The sequence below is a fragment of the Barbus barbus genome (assembly GCF_936440315.1).
Source record: "Barbus barbus genome assembly, chromosome: 3".
In the NCBI taxonomy this organism is placed as follows: Eukaryota; Metazoa; Chordata; class Actinopteri; order Cypriniformes; family Cyprinidae; genus Barbus; species Barbus barbus.
The window spans coordinates 28,511,438-28,536,031 of NC_136731.1; the positions used below are offsets into that span (position 1 = coordinate 28,511,438).

At 36.2% G+C, this 24,594-nt stretch overlaps 1 protein-coding gene across 1 annotated transcript in view; it reads right to left on the reverse strand.

The window, feature by feature from the left end:
• Window positions 1-4,394: 4,394 nt before the first annotated feature.
• Window positions 4,395-24,594, reverse strand: part of LOC306858647 (uncharacterized protein) — a gene marked incomplete at its 5' end in the record, with an annotated part of 40,875 nt that continues 20,675 nt past the window's right edge. Inside the window, 5 exons of the mRNA XM_079399266.1 lie at window positions 4,395-5,070; window positions 6,766-6,854; window positions 7,435-7,503; window positions 7,769-7,852; window positions 8,262-8,381. Coding sequence (XP_079255392.1) covers window positions 6,824-6,854; window positions 7,435-7,503; window positions 7,769-7,852; window positions 8,262-8,381 — 304 coding nt within the window. The 3' untranslated portion in view covers window positions 4,395-5,070; window positions 6,766-6,823. The remainder of the gene's footprint in view (window positions 5,071-6,765; window positions 6,855-7,434; window positions 7,504-7,768; window positions 7,853-8,261; window positions 8,382-24,594) is intronic.

Consider the following 24,594-nt stretch of genomic DNA (forward strand, 5'->3'; position numbering starts at 1 on the left):
AGAGCGCAGCGACGACTCATCCAAGAGGTCACAAAAGACCCCACAACAACATCTAAAGAACTGCAGGCCTCACTTGCCTCAGTTAAGGTCAGTGTTCATGACTCCATAAGAAAAGAGACTGGGCAAAAATGGCCTGCATGGTAGAGTTCCAAGACGAAAACCGCTGCTGAGCAAAATTAACATAAAGGCTCGTCTCAGTTTTGCCAGAAAACATCTTGATGATCCCCAAGACTTTTGGGAAAATACTCTGTGGACTTACGAGACAAAAGTTTAACTTTTTGGAAGGTGTGTGTCCCATTACATCTGGCGTAAAAGTAACACAGCATTTCAGAAAAAGAACATTATACCAACAGTAAAATATGGTGCTGGTAGTGTGATGGTCTGGGGCTGTTTTGCTGCTTCAGGACCTGGACGACTTGCTGTGATAAATGGAACCATGAATTCAGCTGTCTACCAAAAAATCCTGAAGGACAATGTCTGGCCATCTGTTCGTGACCTCAAGCTGAATCGAACTTGGGTTCTGCAGCAGGACAATGATCCAAAACACACCAGCAAATCCACCTCTGAATGGCTGAAGAAAAACAAAATGAAGACTTTGGAGTGGCCTAGTCAAAGTCCTGACCTGAATCCTATTGAGATGCTGTGGCATGACCTTAAAAAGGCGGTTCATGCTCGAAAACCCTCCAATGTGGCTGAATTACAACAATTCTGCTGAGATGAGTGGGCCAAAATTCCTCCTCAGCGCTGTAACAGACTCATTGCAAGTTATCGCAAACGCTTGATTGCAGTTGTTGCTGCTAAGGGTGGCCCAACCAGTTATTAGGTTTAGGGGGCAAGCACTTTTTCCACACAGGGCCATGTGGGTTTGGATTTTGTTTTCCCTTCATAATAAAAAACTTCATTCAAAAACTGCATGTTGTGTTTACTTGTGTTATCTTTGATTAATATTTAAATTTGTTTGATGATCTGAAACATTAAAGTGTGACAAACATGCAAAATATATAGAATCAGGAAGGGGGCCAACACTTTTTCACACCACTGTATATGGTTTCTTCCTTGGACTAGATTTGGATAAATTTAGCATTAAATCACTTGCTCACCAATGGATCCTCTGCAGTGAATGGGTGCCGTCAGAATGAGAGTCCAAACAGCTGATAAAAACATCACAATAATTCAGAAGTAATCCACATGACTCTAGTCCATCAGTTAACATCTTGTGAAGTGAAAAGCTGCATGTTTGTAAGAAACAAATGCATCATTAAGACATTTTTAACGTCTGGCTAAAATATTTTTTTTAGGTGAACTATTCCTTTAAGATCAATTACAAATGTACAAAGGATTTTTTTATCATCTAATTAAGCATGCAAGCTGTGTTCTTTTAAGTGAGATAATGGTAAAACAATGAAATGGAGACGGGTGTTCAACTGGTTAGCATGGTTCAGTCAGACTTGAATTGTAGATGCCATAACTACACCATTTGGGGAAGTCGTGGCCTAATGGTCAGAGAGGCGGACTTGTAATCCGAAGGTTGCGGGTTCGAGTCTCCGGCCGGCAGGAATTGTAGGTGGGGGGAGTGAATGTCCAGCGCTCTCTCCACCCTCAATACCACGACTGAGGTGCCCTTGAGTAAGGCACCGAACCCCCAACTGCTCCCCGGGCGCTGCAGCATAAAATGGCTGCCCACTGCTCCGGGTGTATGTTCACGGTGTGTGTGTGTGTTCACTGCTGTGTGTGTGCACGTTGGATGGATTAAATGCAGAGCACGAATTCCGAGTATGGGTCACCATACTTGGCTGAATGTCACTTCACTTCATTACGCATACAAAAATATCCACCTCCACTGACAGCCATTGAAAAATAGCTGTGTATTCTGCCGAAATAAAATTTTTAGCAGGCAAAGCAGATGTTTTACCAGTGAGAGTGTTTTGGAGGGTTCTCAAATCATGAAATGGTCTAATATTTTGTGCTGTCTGCATGCACCGGCAGGATAGTTGTTGTGAGGCTTTGCTTTACTTTTTTTGTTCTAACACATATTTCACAAGAACAATACGTTTAGTGCTTGCTTACCTCGCTACTTTAATACCTTTGGTGAAAATTTACTCTGTTATTGATGTTTGTTTTTTTTCCTCTGGAGTAGACATCTCTCTTGCTGCTGGATTCTGCAGTGAGGATAAACGTAGTTCACAAAACCACTAAGAAAATCATGAATCCAGACTTGTTTTACCTAAAGAGCACAGATTCTAAGCCATGTTGTTATTATGAACGTTTAAAATCCTTGTAAGTGACAGTAGGGTTAAATATATAGGTTTCTGTTACGTACATGTAGAAATATTTAGGCAGCAATTCTGGTGAGGCAGCAATGTTGACAATCAATGGGCAGACAAATCTTACCACACATAGCATTTAATAGCTTCTTGTCAGCCGGCATAAATATAGTGGAAGGAAAAAGGATTGCATACTGCACTGATACATTTGAATTATCCTGAAAGTGTGGTGTTTTATAGGTCAGGTGTTTTCCCTCTGTGACTCTAATTCAATTAAAGTGAGACTGGTTCAATTACCCATGCTGTTACAAATGCTGGAAGATCTCATTAAAGTGCAAAGATTGACCCGAGCCACTTCTCAAGATAACCCTAACAAAAAACAAACGTCATTGTTTATTTATTGAAGCTAACAGCTTTCCTTTTGAGGCACATTTTGGAAATGTTGTACAGTATAATTGTAATGTTAAACATGGTCGCGCAACACTGTGCTAGTCATTGTCAAAGTTGCCATAGCAAGTTAACACTTGGATAGTTAGAGTGGATTAGTTGCTTAAAGAATAGCAAGTAAGTCATAGTATTTCATCCAGATAACGTTTTCCCATTTCACGTTTGAAATCCCAAGGCTGCTACAGAAGATTAGTGATTTCTTCTTAGCACAGATAACTTCACATACTGAACATTTTCAACCATTTGCAGTTTAGGATCTGCAGTTAATGCAACTAGCAGACTGTTAACGGTAGGAAATAACAGTGACATGTGTAATGGCTCTCTGCCATCATTTTCAAAACAATGACCTTGATTTATGTTTGCTTTCTGCCTGCCTAAGAAATTAAATACATCAGTAAATATAATTTTTAATTACTTCTATTGTCTTTGAAATATATATATATATATATATATATGTGTTACTTAGAATTGAGAAAGACGTGAGCTTGAAGAGATCTAGAAACATAGTTATATTTGTGGTCAAACAATGGGCTTTCTAGCTTAGTCTTACTGGTGATCATTGTCGAACATGTCAGCCATGGTGTCTGTTTTAAAATACCCTTGATACGTGTTTCCATGGAAGAGCAGAGAGTATGTCCAGCAGCGTCCAGCTATCTGTAGTCATTCTTGAAGGCCAGAGTCACACATCCAGATTGACTGTGGATAGCGCTATCATCTCTGTCCATCTAGAACTCAGGGGAAATCACAGCTTGTTTTATCAACCAGAGTGAGGAACCGTTTCAACTTGTTCTGTGCCTCAGTGGTATTTTAGGTCAGATTTTTCACTAGTTGCCATCTATGTAGAGATTGGGTTGGAAAAGAATTGCACCGCATCTCCGTGTCCATTTCAAACAAACCTGATATTTTTCAAGTCTCAAACAACCGGATTCCCTTAAATGCAAATTCTGTCACTTAACTTGATTTTTTGTTAGCTTTTAGCATATTAATGCTTCTCTTTGGATCCTAAGGGTTGTTTGTTAGATTGTTAAGGATGATAGAGATCAAACAGCAGTATTTACTTCAGCGAGAGGCAAACAAAAAGCAACATTGGAGTTATCCCACACTGTAAAAAGATTACTGTAAATTTTACAGTAATTTACTGGCAGCTGGATGAAGATGGCTAAGGACTCAGCTTCTTGGATTGAGTTGGGCAGGTCATTCCACCAGGAGGGAACAGTTAATGAAAAAGTCTGTGAAAGTGATTTTGTGCCTTTTTGGGATGGCACAATAATGCGTCGTTCACTTGCAGAATGCAAGCTTCTAGAAGGTACATAGATCTGAAGTACTGAATTTAGGTAAAGGAATGCAGAGCCAGAGGTGGCTTTGTAGGCAAACATCAACGCCTTGAACAGCTATAGGTAGCCAGCGCAAATTGATGAACAGAGGTGTGACGTACAATCTTTTCGGTTCATTAAAGATTAATCTTGCAGCAGCATTTTGGATTAGGTATGCTGATAAACATTTATTATTATTATTATTATTATTATTATTATCATCATCATAAATATTTAAAACCGTTGAGTACATTTTTCAGGATTCTTTGATGAATAGAAAGATCCAAAGATCCAACATTTATCTGAAATAAAAAGATTTTGTAACATTATACACTATACCATTCAAAAGCTTGGATTACATTTTTTTTTTGGGGGTGGGGTATAGAAGTTACTACTTTTAGTTAACAAGGATACTTTAAATTGAAGATAAAGATAACATTAATTACAAAAGATTTCTATTTCAGATAAATGCTGTTCTTCTGAACTTTCTATTCATCAAGTAAACCTGAAAAAATTAGACTCGGCTGTTTTCAACATAATAATAATAATAATAGTTTTTTTGAGCAGCAAATCATAATATTAGAATGATTTCTAAAGGATCATGTGACACTGAAGACTGGAGTAATGATGTTAAAAAATCAGCTTTTATGACTGGAATAAATTACATTTTAAAATATATTCAAATAGAAAACATTTATTTTAAATAGTAAAAATATTCCAAAATTGTACTGTTTTGCTGTACTTTGGATCAAATAAATGCAGGCGTGGTGAGCAGAAGAGACTTCTTTAAAAACATTAAAAACCTTACTGTTCAAAACCTTTTGACTGGTAGTGTTAATAAAATGAAATAATACAGTAAAAATGAGTTTGTGTTGTTGTGTTAAATTTCAGTCATTTTGACCGTCAAAGTTGACAAGCTCTCCGATGAGAAACAGCAGGATGGGATTCAGGCAGATCCTTTTTCTTTGCACCCTCTTTCCAGAATTCCAGCTGATCTGTGACTTTCAAAGAATTTGGTGCCACAAAGATTTACTGTCTGAATGAACCTGCAAGCACAAGAAAAAAAAACATTATTTTTTTTAAAGCAGTGTTTATAGAATTTGCCTCAATTGTCAAACTTGGTGCTGTATGCACTTTGATGTTAATAAAAACGTTATATACTACATCTGAACGCACCTACAAGGGAAAGTACATAATTAGTTGATAATCCATCACATTCAAATTATTAAAGCTCCATTTTTTTTTACAATGCATTCTCAATCAGTAGAGCAAAGTACTAGAATGCTGAATTAATGGGTTTGATTCCAGGGGCGGTTCTAGGGTTCTAGGGTTCTAGGGTTCCGGGGGTTAGCCCAGAGACTTTAATTTATGTATCAGAATACACGGGATACAAGTCAAATAAAAGTACAAGTCAGTGGCAGCAAGCTACTGTCTTAATGACTGAGCCATTTATTCAATCAGTTCATTAAAAACTCAATCTTTATGCGCACAAGGCATGGTAATAAAAACATTCAGGGCTTCAGCCCCCTTAGCCCACCCCTAGCGCCGCCCCTGTTTGATTTCCAGGGAATGATTAACTTCATAAAATGTGTAGGGGAGCGCAGGGCACAAACTTACATTGGTTAGTTGTAACACACATGGTTTAAATATTTCCACACATGCTAGCATAACCAAATTTACAGTATTTACTAGCTGCCATATCAACACTATAAAGAGAATAATGTGCACCAAAATTAAAAAAATACCAAAGTAGAAGTAAATTTCTGGCTAAAGTAAATTTTGTCATCTCAGTTTTTAGTATTCATTTAAAATTAGACAAATCTGCTATTATTTTAATCTCCAATCTGTTATTTATCAGATCGCTAACTAGCAGAAGACACTAACCAGTTTTAAATTCCAGTTGCACAGATGGGGAACGTTATAACACTGCGTTACTATGTGCCCCACTATTATTAAACTATGCTATTCTATGATTTTAGCCATGCAATTTACACCATTTACTTTTATGAGTTTTAATGAGAAGCCACAAGAAGCAGGTGAATAAAGACTGACATCAATGTTTAATGTTCAGAAATGATTATTTCAAGAAATGTAAAGCATTTTGGCTTGTTTATGTGTCTCATGTCCTATGACAGCTGTGTGTGGAGGGATCATTTATGAATGTGTTTATTCATCTGCACACACTGTTTTGAACTACACTGTATATGTAGCTGTGTGTTGTGATCAGGGCCGTGTTCGTTGCAATGTGTTCAGTGTCAAACTCCAAAATTAGATTATTTTTCATTTTTAAAAAACGTCATTAATTTATTTGAAAAAGTTAATGATTTTATTTGGACAAAATATTTTAGTTTGTCTTGTATATTTTGTCATTAGACCTGATAATATTTTAAGCTGTCATATGGTTATGTTACAACATGCCCCTCACATGTTACAATGTACCCCACCTATGGGGCATGTTGTCACATTTCACTTCCATTCTTTTTAGGTAAATAACGAAAAACATATACACTGTAATTATGAAACAACGCAACATATTTGTACTAGACAAGTGTGAAATTAAAGTGTATTAAAAAATTATACTCTGAACCCCATGGCTGTGGATTTACACAAACTAAGACTAACACTGTTAGGTTGTGCCCCGTGCTCCCCTACTTTAAATACAATATAACTTGCTTTGGATAAAAGCATCTGGCAAATGCATGAATGTAATGCAATGTAAAACAAAATGTATTTTGGGTTACCTAATTCTGCATATCTGTAAAATGGACAGCTGGCTGTATGATGATTCTGCCCTCATATTCAGGATCCTGTTTTTGCTTGGAGAAATCTCCTGTAACAGACAGAGTCACAACACTCTTTTAGTGTTACTATAGTTTATGATCAGAAAAAAAACTACCATACAGTAATACAAACATTTTTAATAAAATAAACATTTTTGGTAACACTTTACAATAAGGTGACATTTGTTAACATTAGTTAATGTATTAACCAACATGAACAAACAATGAACAATGCATTTATTAATCTTGGTTAATGTTAATGAAAATACAGTTGTTGTTTAGTCATGTTAGTTCACAATGCATTAACTAATGTTAACAAACACAACTTGTGATTTTAATAATGCATTAGTAAATGCTGAAATTAACATTAACTAAGATATAAATGCTGTAGAAGTATTGTTCATTCTTAGTTCATGTTTACTAATGTTTTTAACGTTAATGTTAACTAATGAACCTTATTGTAAAGTGTTACCACATTTTTAATATTTATAAGCAAAACTTACTATATTAATATATTGCTAGCCCGTTCCTCTCTTTAAAAAGTAAACTCGTTCTGGAGTTAGTGGAGAACAGCAGCCCGTGGCTAATTTGGCTACTTTAGTAACATTAGTAAAGTTGATGAAAGCTCACCTGTTGTTACGACGGCAATCACAGGAAAAGACTGCAGTACTCCTCCGATGCAGACGACAAGACCACAAACTTGAAAATAAAATACAAAAGATGTACTTTACAGTGGTAGTTCTTAACTCAGTTTTCCTCAGTATTTCATGTTAGCTCGCGGTTTTATTTTACGTCTCTCACTGAATTTAGGGGCCGTCTCTAAAGTTACATACAACACTGGTACCACGTTTCTGACTTAAATAGCATTTGAACAGAATTGCACTTGCGATAAAGAGGCAGTGTACAAAATATATTATGCTTCTCTGTGTTCGTTAACTTCGGCTAACTGACATTATTAACTTACCAGTTGATGTTATCATCGATGGCATTCACAAGAAGAGGCTCCAAAATACACCTCCGACGTTGAAGACGAAATCTAGACAAGAAACTTGAAAAGAACAAACAAAAGAAGTACTTGAAAATACTGTTTAAAATCTCGACTGAAACAGTGTTGTTGCCTACGCACTTTACCTCAGTAACGTTATTTCACGTTAGTACCTGTTAAGGTTAAGTAAGGATTTGCCAGATTAACTAACTTGCATTAAAGGGGTAGCATAACCTACAAACGTGTTTCTCGGTTTAACTAAGGTTTATTTCGACTAATATAGGTGACCTTAGTTTACTCACCAGTCTATGTTATCACCGTTATGGCGGCGTTAATCCGACCGTCAGTCAGAAAAAAAGGCCCCAACTCCCGATATGAAAAAGGACACAATGAATAATGTTAGTTTGCTGTTAACAAGTTAAAACATCTTAAAATATCTCAGTTTTGCATAAAACAGAAATAATATACTTACCTTTTTGTCCAGTTAACAGTGTAACCTTTCTCTTTTGTCCTTTTACCGCTGCTTCCACCAAAGAGTAAATAAAAGAAATCTCCCTTGCGATTGGTCAGTTTTTCGTGGGCAAGTTCACTACTGTAAAATTACAGAAGTTTACAGTAAAATACTGTATATACATTTTACAGTATCTTACTGGACATATTACAGTAAAATACTGTTCAAATTACAGAAATCGGTTACAGTGCAGCAAATCTGGTCCATTAGGCCTGGACATGCAGCAGGAAATCTTTTGTGTCATGCATTAAAGCAGCAATTAGCTTGTGGTACTCAATGTTCAGATAGCTTTTTTGACGTTTTTTTCCGCAATGGATGAAATCCAATTTAATGACAGGAACTCTCTGGGTTTTTATAAACCGCCTACATGCTCTTTGATGCATAAGCACATTGTTACAATGGAAGCCTGATTACAGGAAAATACATCACATTGTGCACTGGGGAAAAGCAGGAGCCTAAATGACTAATACTGTGCGGAAAACCATCTTAAAAATGAACTGTACTAGGTAATGAATGTTTTACTTAGTGAAGTATATTAATAACTTGACTGGAAGAGAACAGATTGATTTTAGTTTTTTTGATGGTGAAATGATTGCATTAGGCTGCACTTAAAAACAAAACAACAAAACAAAAGAAAACAAAACAAAACTGTGGCTGCTTATGGCTAAGAGAAAGTCAAAGCTATGACTATCCATATCTCTTCTTCTGTCTGTCTGTTTGTCTGGCTGCTTTATCTGTCTGTCTGTCTGTCTTTCTTTCTTTCTTTCTTAATTTGAGAAAATGATATATAGTATTTTTTTTTTTTTTTGTAATTGTATAGTTGTTAATGTAAAGTGAATATGGTCTTATCAGTTGGATTAAAGAATCAGTCAGGCTTGAGAACACCGCTGCTTGTTATGTGCAGCAGGCTCTGATTATTAACGCCTACCTCCATGAAGTCAATATAGCTTAATGTGTCTACGTGCATCGTGATTGAGTTTGTTTCTTCGTCTCCTTTGCTTAATCTTGTCACACAGGAATAGATTATCCTCATTGAGGGGCATAAAGTGTTAATTTCCCATCAGAATCAGTTAATTACCTTTGACCTCTACTCTCACTGTAAACTAAGGGCAGTTCAACTTAGACACAGCTGATTGGTTTCTTTGTGGAGGGAGTAAATCATAATGAAAAAGGGATCGATGCAAATGAAAGTGCAGGCTCTAAACATGCTATTGAATTCTATTAGCACTGCAAAATTGCTTCCAGGACAGTACGTATTGAGCTTCCTCCGCTATACAAAGTATATGCCACGCTCTCCCATGGGCTTAGATGATATTTGGTCAAAACTAAAGAAAGCATTAATTTCAGGAGAGCTTGGCTATTGTGTAAAGTCCAAGACTGTGATGGACAGTCAGCGCAGTCAAAGAAACTACTTGTGTTGCTAACAGGGTTATGAACTAGATGCTGTTTTCAGCATCTGTTATGATGTTATGTACTATAAGTACTGTATTTTGTCAATTCATGTTGTTTACATTATATAAAAAAAATATTAATTAATCAAATTAATGAACAGCCTTGCATCTTGAATAAAAATCTGCTGCTTTGCATAAAAGCCCTAATGTTACCCAATTAGATTATGCCGAGTTCAAAAATAGCGATAAAAACTTTCCATCACATACATTTTTTTTTCTTCAAATTATGTTTCAGCATTAATGACCTTATCAAAATAACAGACGCAGTCAAAAGTTGGTTTTAATGACAAAAAGTAGTAGTAAAATGCCATTTGAATACATTTAACTTACAATCTGCAAAATAGTGCAAACATATATTCAAATAATCAAATTAATGACAAATACCATTATATAAACAGGTTTATTTATAAATAAGATTTTCCCCCTACAAAATCTGCAATTTTCTGTTACTGTTAGGATGTAGTAAAACACCCACACATATGTAGCAGAAAACATCTGGCTCATGTATTCACTTTCTTCTGTCACTGACCATAGTTTGAAGTCAAGAATTAAGACACACTGTAAAATAAAGTCTTCAGAAGCATTCATACATGAAAATCGGCTGGGAATTGAACACAGATGTAATCTGGCTCAGAGAAAGATATGAATCATGTCTTTGTGGCAGTTTTTCTGGTGATTAAGTGATAACAGTTCTTCTTCACTTTACAAATGGTTGTCGAAAGCAAAAATGCTATGGAATTCACATCAAATATGATGCACTGTATAACAACAGCAAAATGATTAGGAAAAAAGTACTGGATTTTATTCAGCATTGATTTCACTGGATTTCATCAAACGCTTGCTTAGAAAATCTACCAAATTAATATAATTCAAAGACAAAAGCAAATATAGCTGCAAGCAGCGATGACGGGCCCAAGCCGTCAGTGCAACCGCCAGCCCCGTGGCATCAGGAAAACGGTGCACAGCGAGCACATGCATTACAGTAACCCTTTTGAGGATTTGAGGGATTCAGCAATGAAAGGGTTAATCCAAATCATCAAGTCTGTTAAACATACACACACATAACAATACATAAAACTTTCAAAAACACTTTCAATAAGGTTTAAGTTACTACCATTAACATGAACAATTCTTATTGTTCTAATAGCATTTATTAATGTTAGTTAATATTCAAAACATATAAACATTATTAAAATGTAAAGTTTTATCTGTTTAAATTAGTTAATGCACTGTGAATTAACATGAACATTTTGATTAACTAACATAGTAACACTTTATAATAACTGCACACTATGAATCATTAGTTAAGTATTAGTAAATAGGAAAAAAAAGTGTTGTTCCAGCATTAATAGCCATTAGTAAGCATTTTATAAATAGAGCTATAAATGTTTTGTTCTTGAATATATATATATATATATATATATAGTTTAATAATTGCATTTTCATTCTTTATCAATTATCAATTTAACATTTCCAGATTACTACGATATTTACAAACCACTTATTTAGGTGTTGTCAGTGGTTCATAAGATCATTTAGAAAGTGTATTTTAAATTCGTATTATCCAATGAAAGGTTAGATTTTTGTGAATTTTTAAAATAAAAGATCAAACGGATTAACAATGCAGATTAATTTTCACAGCCTTCTTTGATCATATTTACCAAGGGTGCCGATATTTTTGGCCATGACTTTAAAACTTTTGTAACACTTTTCAATAAGTTTTTAGTTTTTAACATTATATAAGTTATCATGAACAGTATTTTTATAGCATTTATGAATCTTAGTTAATGATATGTTTAAAATTTACTACTACATTATTGATTAAAATTTCTAGTTAATGTACATCTTGATCTAAGATAAACAATTGTTTACTAACTAAAATAAATACAGTAAAAAATATGTTGTTCACACTTAGTTTGTTAGTTTTGAATTAACTAATGTTAAAATCTATATCTATAAATCTATATTAATAACAATTATTAATGTTAATTAATGTCAAGCCCAAAATGTAATACATTATTAAAATTTAAAGTTGTATCTTAACATTAGTTTATATATGTGAATTGCTGCCACTGGGGAAGTAACTTTTCAAAAGTTACTTCCATATACACTTTTAGAACTTATTTACCCTAAAAAGGTACATAATATTACTTTAAAGGTGCATATTATTACCTAAAGTGTACATATTTGTACCTTAAAGGTATAAAAGTAAATTCTGAAAGGGTATCGCCCCAGTGACTTTGTACCTTTTTTTTCTTAATGTGTTGCCTACTATAATAAAATATTACATTAGCAATATATAATTTAAAATATTATAATAAATGTGATGCAATACATGTATTTGCTCAGAGTATGCCATTATGGTATTTACCAGCAAGGGCAAACTAGACCAGCCAAATCTTGGTCTTTTGGTAGTTGCTGGATTCCTTATTATGGGATTTACGTGCAGGTCAGCGAGCACAACTAAATGCATTTTATTCTTATACTTAATCACAGTAAATTAAGACATTAAATGGCCAGCCCTAGTTTCATGGTTCCCATTATTTGGAGATTATCTGTCTGGACAAGATAGTTGCAACATGCCGTTTAATTCAAAAGCAAATGACGAACAGGACTAAATGGCGTCTACAATCATTCATGATAAGTAATGTCATTTAACAGATGCCTTTTCTTATTACAACTTACTACTTTTTTCTTGCTCTCTCTCTCTTTCACAGATCTTCCCCTGTTGAGAGGTAGACCACCATGTTGTCAGTGTTTCATGTTGAGCATGGTTCTATCCCCTGTGTGAACTCTGATTTTCTTTTAAGTGGTTTTTCCAATCCTTTTATACCTCATCCCTCCTTACATGTCCCTCTAGATGGCTCTGAATTAAATAGTTAATTAGCATTTCATACATCGACGCAACCTGCCCCGTGAGGACCCAAGGTAGTACATGGGCGATATTACAACACAGGCTTTTATATTATTCTCTCATTCTTGATTGAGGGTTCATTAGAGAAAAACTAATTACTGGTTTTAATTATCATCTTTTCTTTATCAATGCTTGTTTGCTTTTTGAATGACTTTTGAGAACATTTTGTTAATAGCATCATTGGTATTACAGTAACCATTTTAACATACTTGATTTATTTTTTTGTTGTTTTTGTAACCATAAAGTCCTTAATGTGTATATTTTGTGCATTTATTCTTATTAATAAGCATCATTATAATGCATTTATATGATATTCATTCTATAAATGAATGTGTTGTTTGGTTATTTTCTAATTGTACCCTCAGGTGTGACCGATGCTGTAACATTATTGGCCATATGCGTCTCTTTAATATACCATATATGCTGCCTGCAGCATGGTCAGGGACAAGAATATGTAAATCTGTTTGAAAATAAAGTCATTAATATTTCCAGAGCCCAGCAGAGCGCCAATGACAAGTCATTAGTTCCTGTTTTTTAATTAACAGGTTTTGGTGAGGAACTTCAGCTTCACACTTCTGAATGTAATTTGTATTTTCATTGTGTTAATAAGATGTATCTTTAATTACCTCATGATTGCATTCAAAGGCGTCGTCTCTGCTCCTGTGAGAAACTGCAACTCACTGTAATACTCGCCTCAGTGCATGAGAGACTCTGTGCATGTTTGATCCTCTTTGTTCAAATGTGATCAATAAGCCAATCATGAAGGTGCAATAAACCTTGTTGTTAACACGCATGGGTGTTTTTAGATACTATAGAGGATCTACGCTTGTTCTGGAACTTTCCAGTCATTTACATGGATCTGGTTATCACAGATAGACAGCTCTTTTACTAAAAGTTGATAAAAATGATCAACTAATTCTGATTGTTCACCATTTTATTATGATGAGAAATGCAAATCATCCAGAGAGCTTGCTCATGTAAAACCATATACATTTATGAAATGTTACTCATAGACCATACAGAACACTATGAAATATGAAACACGTCAAGGGTAAAAACCAACAAGCTGATACATTTAATAGAACAACAAATACTTTTTTCCTTGTGTAAAAAAGTACATTTTAAGATGCTTAAAAAGAATACTTATTACAGAAATAAAAGACTGTACTTTCACATTTCACAAAGAATATACTTATACATTCAGTGTGAACTGAAAATAATGTTGTTGAATGAAAATGTATTATAGTTTAGCATTTAGCTGAACTTTAGAATGCATTTAGCTTACGTTTAGAGTGCATTTTTTGACTTTTTTTGACATTTTTTGACTTTGGAGTAATAAGGACTTAAAGTATAGTTCAAATATAGTTCAAGTGTACAGTTGAATGTACAGATGAGCATTTATGGTAAACTGAAATATACTTTAATGGAATTCATGTTTAAAACTTATGTCACGTATTAAATGTATATTTGAATCAGTATTTGTGATGATGAAGTTCCAATTTAGTACAATTTTAGGCCAATTTATAATGGCGGTATTTTTTAGAAATCATTAATGCAATGCTATTTTTAATTGTATTTGTATTCATTCATTCATTCATTCATTCATTCATTCTTTGTATTGTAAAAAAAAGCTTGAATTTTGGCATTTTAAGTAAACCACAATGATGACGCTACAAAAAAACTACAATGATATAGTAAAAAAAAACTTTGTTTTTCAACATTATTTAGTTTTTTAGTACATGTATTAATTATGCAAAACTTCAAACGAGAAGTTTGATTCACTTTGACCTTTTAAAAAACATTGGAAAACAACTGCGGCAAACCCATTTAAATCTGCGAATGCGCTTCACATACGTGGCATGGTAAAGCATCTACAGCTTAAATGTTATCCTCCTTTAGAGGATTACCGAAATTCTGTAAATTGGTCAGGGTGGATTTGCAATTTTTGCTTGGTAATCAGTCCCATTTTTTCTGATGGCTTTTATGTCACTTCTTGTTCATGTAAATGAAAATAGCTGTCGGTGTCACGTCCGGGACTTAAAACCAAAGTGTATTGTTGAAAGATCAAAGCACTAACCACTGAACTATGGAGCAGTGTGGACCCAAATTACTACAAGAGGCAGGATTTGAGGAAAGTAAACAGTCTTTACTTAAAGTCCTTCTTGAAAAAAACACAACAAATCAAGCATCAACAGCTGGGCTGAGGAAAGTACAGATCCAAAATGACTTGTAGGCAAAATGTCCAAATACAAAGAACAGTTCCCAAATATGCAGATCAAAAAGATCTGGGAAAAAGTCCTACTAAATAACCCAAGCATGGATCTCAAGAGACCGCGCATTAACCAAAATTTGCCTAGACAGAAGAACTTCAAGACTGAGCAAAGTTACAAGCAAATGCAGGTCTCATATACACTCACTCTAACAAGCCAGGCACAGGTGATATCATTGAGTCAATAATGAACAGGAAATCAGGAGGATGTTGTAGAAAGCCTTGTGCTCACTCTTTCCCTCTGCTGGACAGACCGTGGTGTGACAGTCGGAAGTTATCTATTTATGAAAGCGTCGGTGGTTTTGTAATAACGGTATTTGTTCTTTATTTTCCAGCGTGCTGCTCCTCAACAGAGAGAATGCTATTGTCCAGAAATGTACTCTGAGAGGAATAAAAGATAAAAGGTGAAATAAATGATACCTCACACAAGGGAAATGCAGACACAGTTGTATAATGGCACTGCGTTATAAAAAAAGACAGAGAAAACGTTACAGGAAAGCTTTTCCAAACCCACAAAACAAAAGCACTTCAGAGGGTGTCATGTGAGTCAGTATGTTCACAGATACAGATACCGTACCCCGTGCATATGTGTCACACTTGTGTGAATTTACAGGCATTTATTTACATAACTCTCAGCAGTTTCTGTTTTTTTGGGTCTCTTTTTTAACGTTTACTTGTGTATTTTGTACGAAAATGGTTTATACTACATCAAAAGAGAGATTCGTAAAGCAAATATATATATATATATATACATACATACATATTTATATAATATAAGTATGAGAAAACTGCACTTGACTCTACAATACTTGTACTGTGACTAGGATCATTTTCATGCTTTTTCAGCAGATGAAAATCAATTATTTGAACATACTGAATCCCAGTGAATCCCAGCTGTACTAACATATCTATATTTGTTATACATTTTATCAATTATGACTACAGTACGAAAATTAGTTAACCTTGATTCTGTGGTTCTTGCAGAATCCATCTTTAAGTCATACTGAAAAAATACTAAATAGACTACTGTTTGTTTGGGGTCAGTGAGAAATGTTTCTTTGTTTTTACCAAATCAGCATATTACTGTGACACTGAATACTGGAGTAATGATGCTGAAAATTCAGCTTGGTTATATCTCAGGAAAAAATATGTTCTCAAATATAAAACAGCTATTTTAAATTGTAACAATATTTCACAATATTACTGTTTTTACTGTATTTTTTGACAAATAAATGGAGCTTTGGTGAGCATAAGTTACTTCTTTCAAAAACATCAGTATGTAGTATGTACATACTAGTATGGTGTATTCAAAATTTTGTTTGGGCTATATATTGATAGGATTTAATTTGATAGCCATGTTCTCAATGTCAGGGATTATTTCTGCCTGACTGAGTCATATTTGTTCATATTTGTATTTGACCTGCCAACATTTTCAGTGGTGCGACTACAAAAATGCTGATGTCCTGATGTTTAGTGGATCAAGTCCTGAATTTGTGTTGATTATACTGATTCACATCATATGAAACTAGGGAGTATAATGAAACACAGCCTATTATTATTAGTCATTTAGCATTAGTGAAAGTGAAAGCCCATTTATTCCCAGTAGTGACCTGGCACTAAGTGCTCTGCTCAAGGGCATGATGGTGACAGGGGATACCACTGACTGTCAAGGATGAGTCATTCCTACTGGGGTTTGAGCAAGAAACCTTTGAATTACCAACCACAGAGCCACCAGACCCACTGGTTTTCACAAACAAAATGAGATCATGTAAGGATTAACATTTAAAGGCAACAGCTGAAGTTGTCATATGAAAGGCAGGGGCAACGACAGGCAAAAGAGACATTTCTCTCTTTTTTCTTATTAAAAGATCTACTTTACTTACTTCACTTTTGTCATTTAGCAGAAGCTTTTGTCCAAAGCGACTTACAAATAAGAAAAAGTAATTAAAACTAAAAGTTACAACTCTATAAATACTATATACCTTCATATTTAAGAAAATAAAGAAATTAAATAAAATTGACACATGCATTGTTTTCATTGTTCATGCAAACAAAATAAGCATTTCCTAGCAACGGCAAATGCGCTAAACACTTAGACAAGTAAATACACTTAAGAGCTGATTTTAAACCTCGGCTGACAGACTGCTTCTCTTCTGACACACTGCCTTCTTCTGGCGCTTGAACCCACTTTCCTGTTTATCAACTAAAAATGGCCAAGCAAGTGCACACACTGACAAGATACTTATTTTAGGCTAAATAAGTTAGACAACTTCAATAAACCATTGAAAAACTGTCAGCAAACCCTTTATAAAGCGATCAAAACATCTCATCTACACATATAGAAGTGATTAAAAGTCAAAACTTCCATTCATACGGGGCGTCGGTGTCAACTCCTCTCGTTTACTTTGAATGGAGTGACGTCAAGCGTTGCCGAACTGAATTGTGAGTCCGTAGCGTCGCTTCACTGGCGTTGCTCGCGGCAGTTGAAAACTTTTCAACTTTAAGCGCCAACGCAGGCGTCAGCCAATCAGATCGCCTTATGCAAATACCCTAGCGCAGGCGCTAGCCAATCCCGTTCATGCAACACCAGAAAAGTATGTGATTGGCTGTTGTCACTATGACTTCGACGGTTAATGATGACGTGGAACGAGAACACAAGATCGCTGAAGAACGCATATTTAGAAACAGCCAAGGGCTGTAAACTATTTATATGAAGTAAATATTCAACAGAAGCGAGTCATTACAAGTAAGAAATTTGTCAGGAACAGTTGTATGTATTGTGTGTGTCATTTTAGGGACTAAACTCATCTCAAAACTGTGAAAACATCAGCGAGAGACGGACTGTTGAGATTTATCCAGTTGCAGTGTTGCCGCCCCGTTTCCATCTAGTGCCGCCGCAGATAAATGTTGCAGTGCGGAAGCTGACAGCCCAGGGTCTGTATCTGTACAGCACTAGCTGATGTGAAATATTTAATTGAACACCCCTTCCTGCTTCACTGATCACTGCTACTGCTCAAATTTAACTTGTCCTGATCATGCCTCCCTCACACTCGCCCTATTCCAACATGTGAAGGCTGGAATTTGAAAGCTGTCAGGATATGCTCTCTTCTTCATCTCTCTTTCTCTCTCTCTCATCATTTCCCCTCTATCTATTCACACTTTTTTACTTTGTCTATTTTGAAGAATTGAAAACACAGATTTTTAATGAATGGCAAGCATTTAAATGAAGGCCCCTCTACGCACAGTTACTCAAAACTGGAACCAGAGAGTGAGGCTGGAATTCTTTTATCTGAGTATATAAATGTAGTTCATTTAAAGATTTGTTTGTTATGTACAATAGTTATAATGTTTTGTTTTATTTCTTTTCACTGTTTTAAGATTAAAGGAATGCTGTCATCATTTAATTTTGTTACAAATATTTTATTCTTCAATGGAATACAAAATGAGAATAATGATCATTAAAAAAGTGTAAAGACCATCAACTCTACCGTGCGACTCCACCGGGCAGGGACACTGGCAAGGGATAGAAGTATCGCTTTTTATTTGAGTTTATTCATTATATATTTATTATTGAAATGTTGTTATATGCATGTGTCAATTTTATTTAATTTCTTTATTTTCTTAAATATGTGGGTATATAGTATTTATAGAGTTGTAACTTTTAGTTACTTTTTCTTATTTGTAAGTCGCTTTGGACAAAAGTGTCTGCTAAATGACAAAAGTAAGTAAGTAAGTAAGTAATTTCAGTTGCAACTCGAGCTTTCATGCTTCAAAACGGATGCAAAAGCACATAGAAGTATCATGAAAACAATTCAACTTATATGCTATTTTCTTAGAATCTTCTGGAGATTTTATTCATAACCTTCCCCTCATTGTGACCACTGGATCAATCAATTTAGCTGATTTTATTATTAAAAATAAATAATAATAATAATAATAAATAAAGAAAGAAACTTACTTGTTATATCTTGAATCTTACTTGTTTTCTATTAAAGTTGTACAACACATCCAACAAATATTTTTTATTTAAGCAACATTTCTCATTTTCATTTAGTTTAATCTGATATATCAAAATAACTAAAACTAAAATAATAATTATAAACATAATTCAATAAAATTATATACAGTATATATAAAACTAATGGTATGACACTAATGACACTGCTTAGCATGCATGGTAGTAGATCAAGCAGATGTGAAGATTGTCTTTGAACAATGGCATGGATTGAACAATTTATATATAGCCCTCATTCACTTTCTTTATATTGAAAAGAGTGATCCTGGAGTTTCTGGTGGATCAGATCTTAAAACACATAATTATATGTCACTATATTTAATTTAGATTTAAAATGCAGTTTGTGTTATTCATTTAATTTAATGCAGAAAAATAAAAGGTAAGTATCAAAAGAAAAGAATGTTTCACCGAAGTTCTTTATTATAAACGTTTAGCTCATTTCCCTTGAAATGATAAGATGAAAACTGAAACTAGATATAACTGAAACTATTTAAATCAATGTTCAGCGTTTTTCTATCAAGGCATTCCGTTTTGAATGTTATCAGATGGCTAATTCACTACACCCAAGGGTGCAGTCATTTCGTCATTTTGCTGATGCATTGTGCTTAAGGCTAATAAATTAACTATAAATGGATGTCACTTAGCCAAATGATGCCATAAATATGTCATAACTGTGCAGTCTTTGCTGGTCGAGCTGCAGGAGAGTTTCAACATTATGGAAAGGCCAAAGCACAATAAATGCTCTTCATATATCATCCGATCAACACTCAGCGTAATGACCAGCCATTGAGATGAGAACTGCCTTTGAAGAGTGGCCACTGGGTACTTACATATAAATCAGTTTAAATGATTGCTTTTGGAGTTTATAGACTTTGTTACTTTTAATATCCTAGGTTTTTATCTTGATGTACCACCATCGTCTACGGCTTCTGTTGACTTTGCGTTTTTCATTACAACATTATTTTTTAGCAGTTTCATTGAAGGATTGCTTCACTGAAAACACACACACACACACACACACGTTTGTTTTTGTGAAAAGTGGGGACATCCCATAAGCGTAATGGTTTTTATACTGTACAAACTGTATATGTTATTGCCCTACACCTAAACTTAGCCCTCACAGGAGACTGTGCATTTATACCCCCCCCCCCCCCCCCCCCAAAAAAAAAAAAAAAAAAAAAAAAAAACTCACTCTGTATGATTTATAAGCCTTTTGAAAATTGGGGACATGGGGTAATGTCCTGAAAAGGACCTTCACCTTGTAATACCTGTTTCATACCTGTGTCATTATACAAATTTACTCATTTGTCACAAAAACACACACACACACACATTTATATTTGTTTTTGTGAACTGTGGGGACATTCCATAGGCGTAATGATTTTTATACTGTGCAAAAAGTATTTTCTATTGCCCTACACCTAAACCTACCCCTTACAGGAAACTTTGTGCATTTTTGCTTTCTCAAAAAAACTCATTCTATATGATTTATAAGCCTTTTCAAAAATGGGGACATGGGGTAATGTCCTCATATGTCACCTTCTCCTTGTAATACCTATGCCATACTCATGTCATTATACAAATTTGTGTCCTCATATGTCACAAAAACACGCACACGCATACACACACACACACACATAAACATATATTTACTGCACAAAAGGGAAGTCGTGGCCTAATGGTTAGAGAGTCGGACTTGTAATCCAAAGGTTGTGGGTTCGAGTCTCGGGCCAGCAGGGATTGTAGGTGGGGGGAGTGAATGTCCAGCGCTCTCTCCAACCTCAATACCACGACTGAGGTGCCCTTGAGCAAGGCACCGAACCCCCAACTGCTCCCCGGGCACCGCAGCATAAATGGCTGCCCACTGCTCCGGGTGTGTGTTCACGGTGTGTGTGTGTTCACTGCTGTGTGTGTGTGTGTGTGTGTGTTCACTGCTGTGTGTGTGCACGTTGGATGGGTTAAATGCAGAGCACAAATTCTGAGTATGGGTCACCATACTTGGCCGTATGTCACTTCACTTTCACTTTCACTTTCAAAACATAATTTAAGATGCATTTATGTTTCAAAACATAAAATTTTATGTTAAGATTTCACTTTCGATTCAGACTTTGTTCATGGCCACAACATTAGAGATTCTGTAACCAGGATTTAGGTACTTAGCCTAGCTTACACAATATTAAAAAAATAATTTTGTATCTTCTCTTCAATATCTCAGTTAGTTCTTTCCTTCAGCAATAACTTGGAGAGCAAATGGAAACTTTAGGCTTTGCTTTAGATAATTTTTCCTAAAGACAAATGCTGTAATAATCTTACATGCGTCTTCTTGAAGTGAGATGACTGAAGTTATAAACTGTGATCAGATTTGATCAAATTACAGACTACTATCAAAAGTCAGATATAATCTCAATTTCTCATCTTATTCTTAATAGAGCAAGTTATATATCTGCTGTATGCATTAATTGTTTGATGCAACATCACTGAGAACTTCATTGCTGCAGCATCTGAACAATAAAATGTTCTCCTGGCTTTTATTATCACTCACTATATCACTACACAATGTGAGCTCACTTTAGCAACCAAGATGCACCTGTGATGTGACAGCAGCCAACAGTCTGCAGCTTGCTCACATATGCGAGTTTGGCATGAGAAGGATGAAGACGTTATTGATCTCTTAATAATTTTAGGCAGTTGATGAATGGTGCTTAACCCTGTAAAGCCTGACAAAATAATAGTTAGAAAATAACAGAAAAACTGTTTATTGAATCTTTAAAGAAACAAAGCAAACAATAAATACATTTACATTTAACCATGTAGCAGACACTTTTATCCAAAGTGACTTAGTTGCTGATATTTATATGGCCAAAAAATAAGATAAAATTCTGATAGTTTGCAATGTAAATCAATAAGATCTTGATTTACATTCTAATATAGCCAACTACTTACATAAAATGCATATAAATATCAATTGTGGGGTGGGGTGGGTGGCACTAATGCAAAACATTATTGAAAAAAAAAATATGCATGGATAATCAATTAAAGTTGCTTCAGTCCAGTCCAGTAATAATATACAAAATCATTCAACATTTCACAGAAAAAGTCACATGCACCACAACCTGAAGGTGGACATTTTTAAAATTACACTAAAAGTTTACTTGCTAAAAAAAAGTCTAAACTGTAAATTCAATGACAGAAGACGTGGTAGACTACATACAACAGGCAAAGTTTTGATCACAATGATTATTTAGAGGCATCAAATATGATGTAGTAGGCTTTAAAATGTTAAAGATTCACATTTTGTCATTTGTTCTTTTTAAAGAAAACTTTTATGGTTGCAAATTTGAAGAGACTCAAATATAGTTTACAAAGCTTATGCATCCCTCTGATCTTTACACAATTGCTCTAAGTAAGATACAATATTCTTTGAAACACACCACAATTATGGATAAATTTCAGCATTCTGCTGTTTCAAACATAATTGGTAAACTACATGTCCTCTCTTTAGTAAGATGAGCCAAATTGCAGAGAATCCCTAGGTGGAGCAATTTAATATTTTCTTTATTGGGTCTGCAGTACTGATGACTATCAGATATGATCTATTTTTCTCATGAGAAGTGACAAAAGGCGATGTTGACAAAAGTTGTCATAATTGAGGGTTTCTAATGCTGCAGCAATCATTTGAGAACATACATGCTATGCAGCTGTCAATCTGGTGTTCATCAAGGAATAGAAATGATGCAGAATGGATGTATTCGGTTATGTAAAAAGGCCTGTATTTCTCCCATACACATGTAATGGGGATGCTTTCAACTCTATTTTCACTTAATGAACGCTGACAGTTCCTGATAGAATTATTGCAAGAGTGATATGCACAGCCTTACCAAAAATAACCCAGCGCATTTATAGAAGCAGTCATTAATATATGAATCAGTGGCATCATCTTCCTGAATTTCACCGAGCTGTCATCTTCTAACAAGTGGAACTTGTTTTGGCAGTGCTATTACAAAAACACATGATCTTCAATATTCCTCTTTGTCTCCTTCAATATCATCTCGCCACTTGCCGTGTAAATGACACTGCCACCCCACAACACAGGCTTCTACATTTCCAGCAGTGGCGGCTGCTGGTCTTTCAAAGAGGGGAAGCTCATTTTCAGCCTACATCATAAAAATTGTCCATTTATTTATACAGAAATTATTTTCAAGAAAATGCTCTGTGACCCTGTCGTACCAGCTAGGCGTCTTCTCCTGACTTGACCAGTGTCCTGACAGTGTCCTTGACAATGGCCTTGGCCCATTGTGTTACGGGTGTATGACTTGAGCCGCTTTAAACAGGAGAAGCTCCTTTCTACACCTGCAGATGTAGCTCCAATTGTTGCCACTAATGAGAACAGTTTGTAAAGCTGAGGCATTGCACTGTCCAACTCCATGTCTTTAACCCTCTGAGGGTCTGAGTCTGAGGGTGTTTTGGGGGCCTGCAGAAGTTTTGACATGCCCTGACATTTGTGCTTTTTTCAGTTGCTTATAAATATATAAATGGCTAAAGTCTAATAACACTGTAAACAGCAAAAACAGGGCTACAATAATATGTTAGCAGCACTTATGCACTTGACACATACAGTTGTGCCTTTCCTGGTCGGGCTCCCTGAAGGGAGGAGGACAGAAGGCCTGAAGTACGACCGGCTGTGGTACGACCGTCAGAACCTTCGGTATGTACCCCGCCCGGGGGTAGAGGAAGACTTTCGCCGAACCAGGCGCAAAGTCGATATGCGAAGGGGCCACAGATAGGGCCTGAAGGTCACTCACCCTCCTCAGAGAGGTGATAGCCAGTAGAAAGACGGTCTTGATCGTGAGGAGTCTATCAGTTATCTCCCCGAGAGGCTCAAAGGGTGCTCTGCACAGAGCCTCTAGTACCACAGCCAGGTCCCACGTGGGGACACGGGGTCGTACAGGCGGCCTCAGCCTCAGCGCACCGCGGAGGAAACGAGTAACCAGGGGGTGTCTGCCCACTGACTGGCCACCGATAAGGGCGTGGTACGACGAGATAGCTGCCACGTAGACCTTAATAGTGGAGTGGGTTAAGCCTGCGGAGAAGCGGGCCTGCAGGAACTCCAGAACTGCGCGGATCGGGCAGTTGACTGGGTCGAGCTGGCGGTCCCCGCACCATGAAGTGAAGAGTTTCCACTTCAAGGCGTACAGTTTCCTCGTAGAGGGAGCTCTGGATTGGAGGATGGTCTCGACAACCTCGGTTGACAGACCGGAAGCTATGAGTTGTGCCCCCTCAGGGGCCACACCCACAGCCTCCAGCACTCCGGGCGGGGGTGCACAAGGGTGCCCCTGGCCTGTGAGAGGAGATCGCTCCTGATCGGTACCGGCCACGGGGTGCCGTCGAGGAGGGAAATCAGATCCGAGAACCATACTCGGCCCGGCCAGAACGGCGCTACTAACAGTAGGCTGACCGCGTCCCGGCGCACTCTCGCCAAAACTCCCGGGAGCAGAGCGATTGGGGGGAAGGCGTACAGACGAAGCCTCGGCCAGGTCTGTACCATAGCATCCAGTCCCAGAGGCGCTGGAGGAGCTAGAGAGAACCAAAGGGGACATTGCGCCGACTCTCGAGTCGCAAAGAGGTCCACCTGTGCTTGGCCAAAA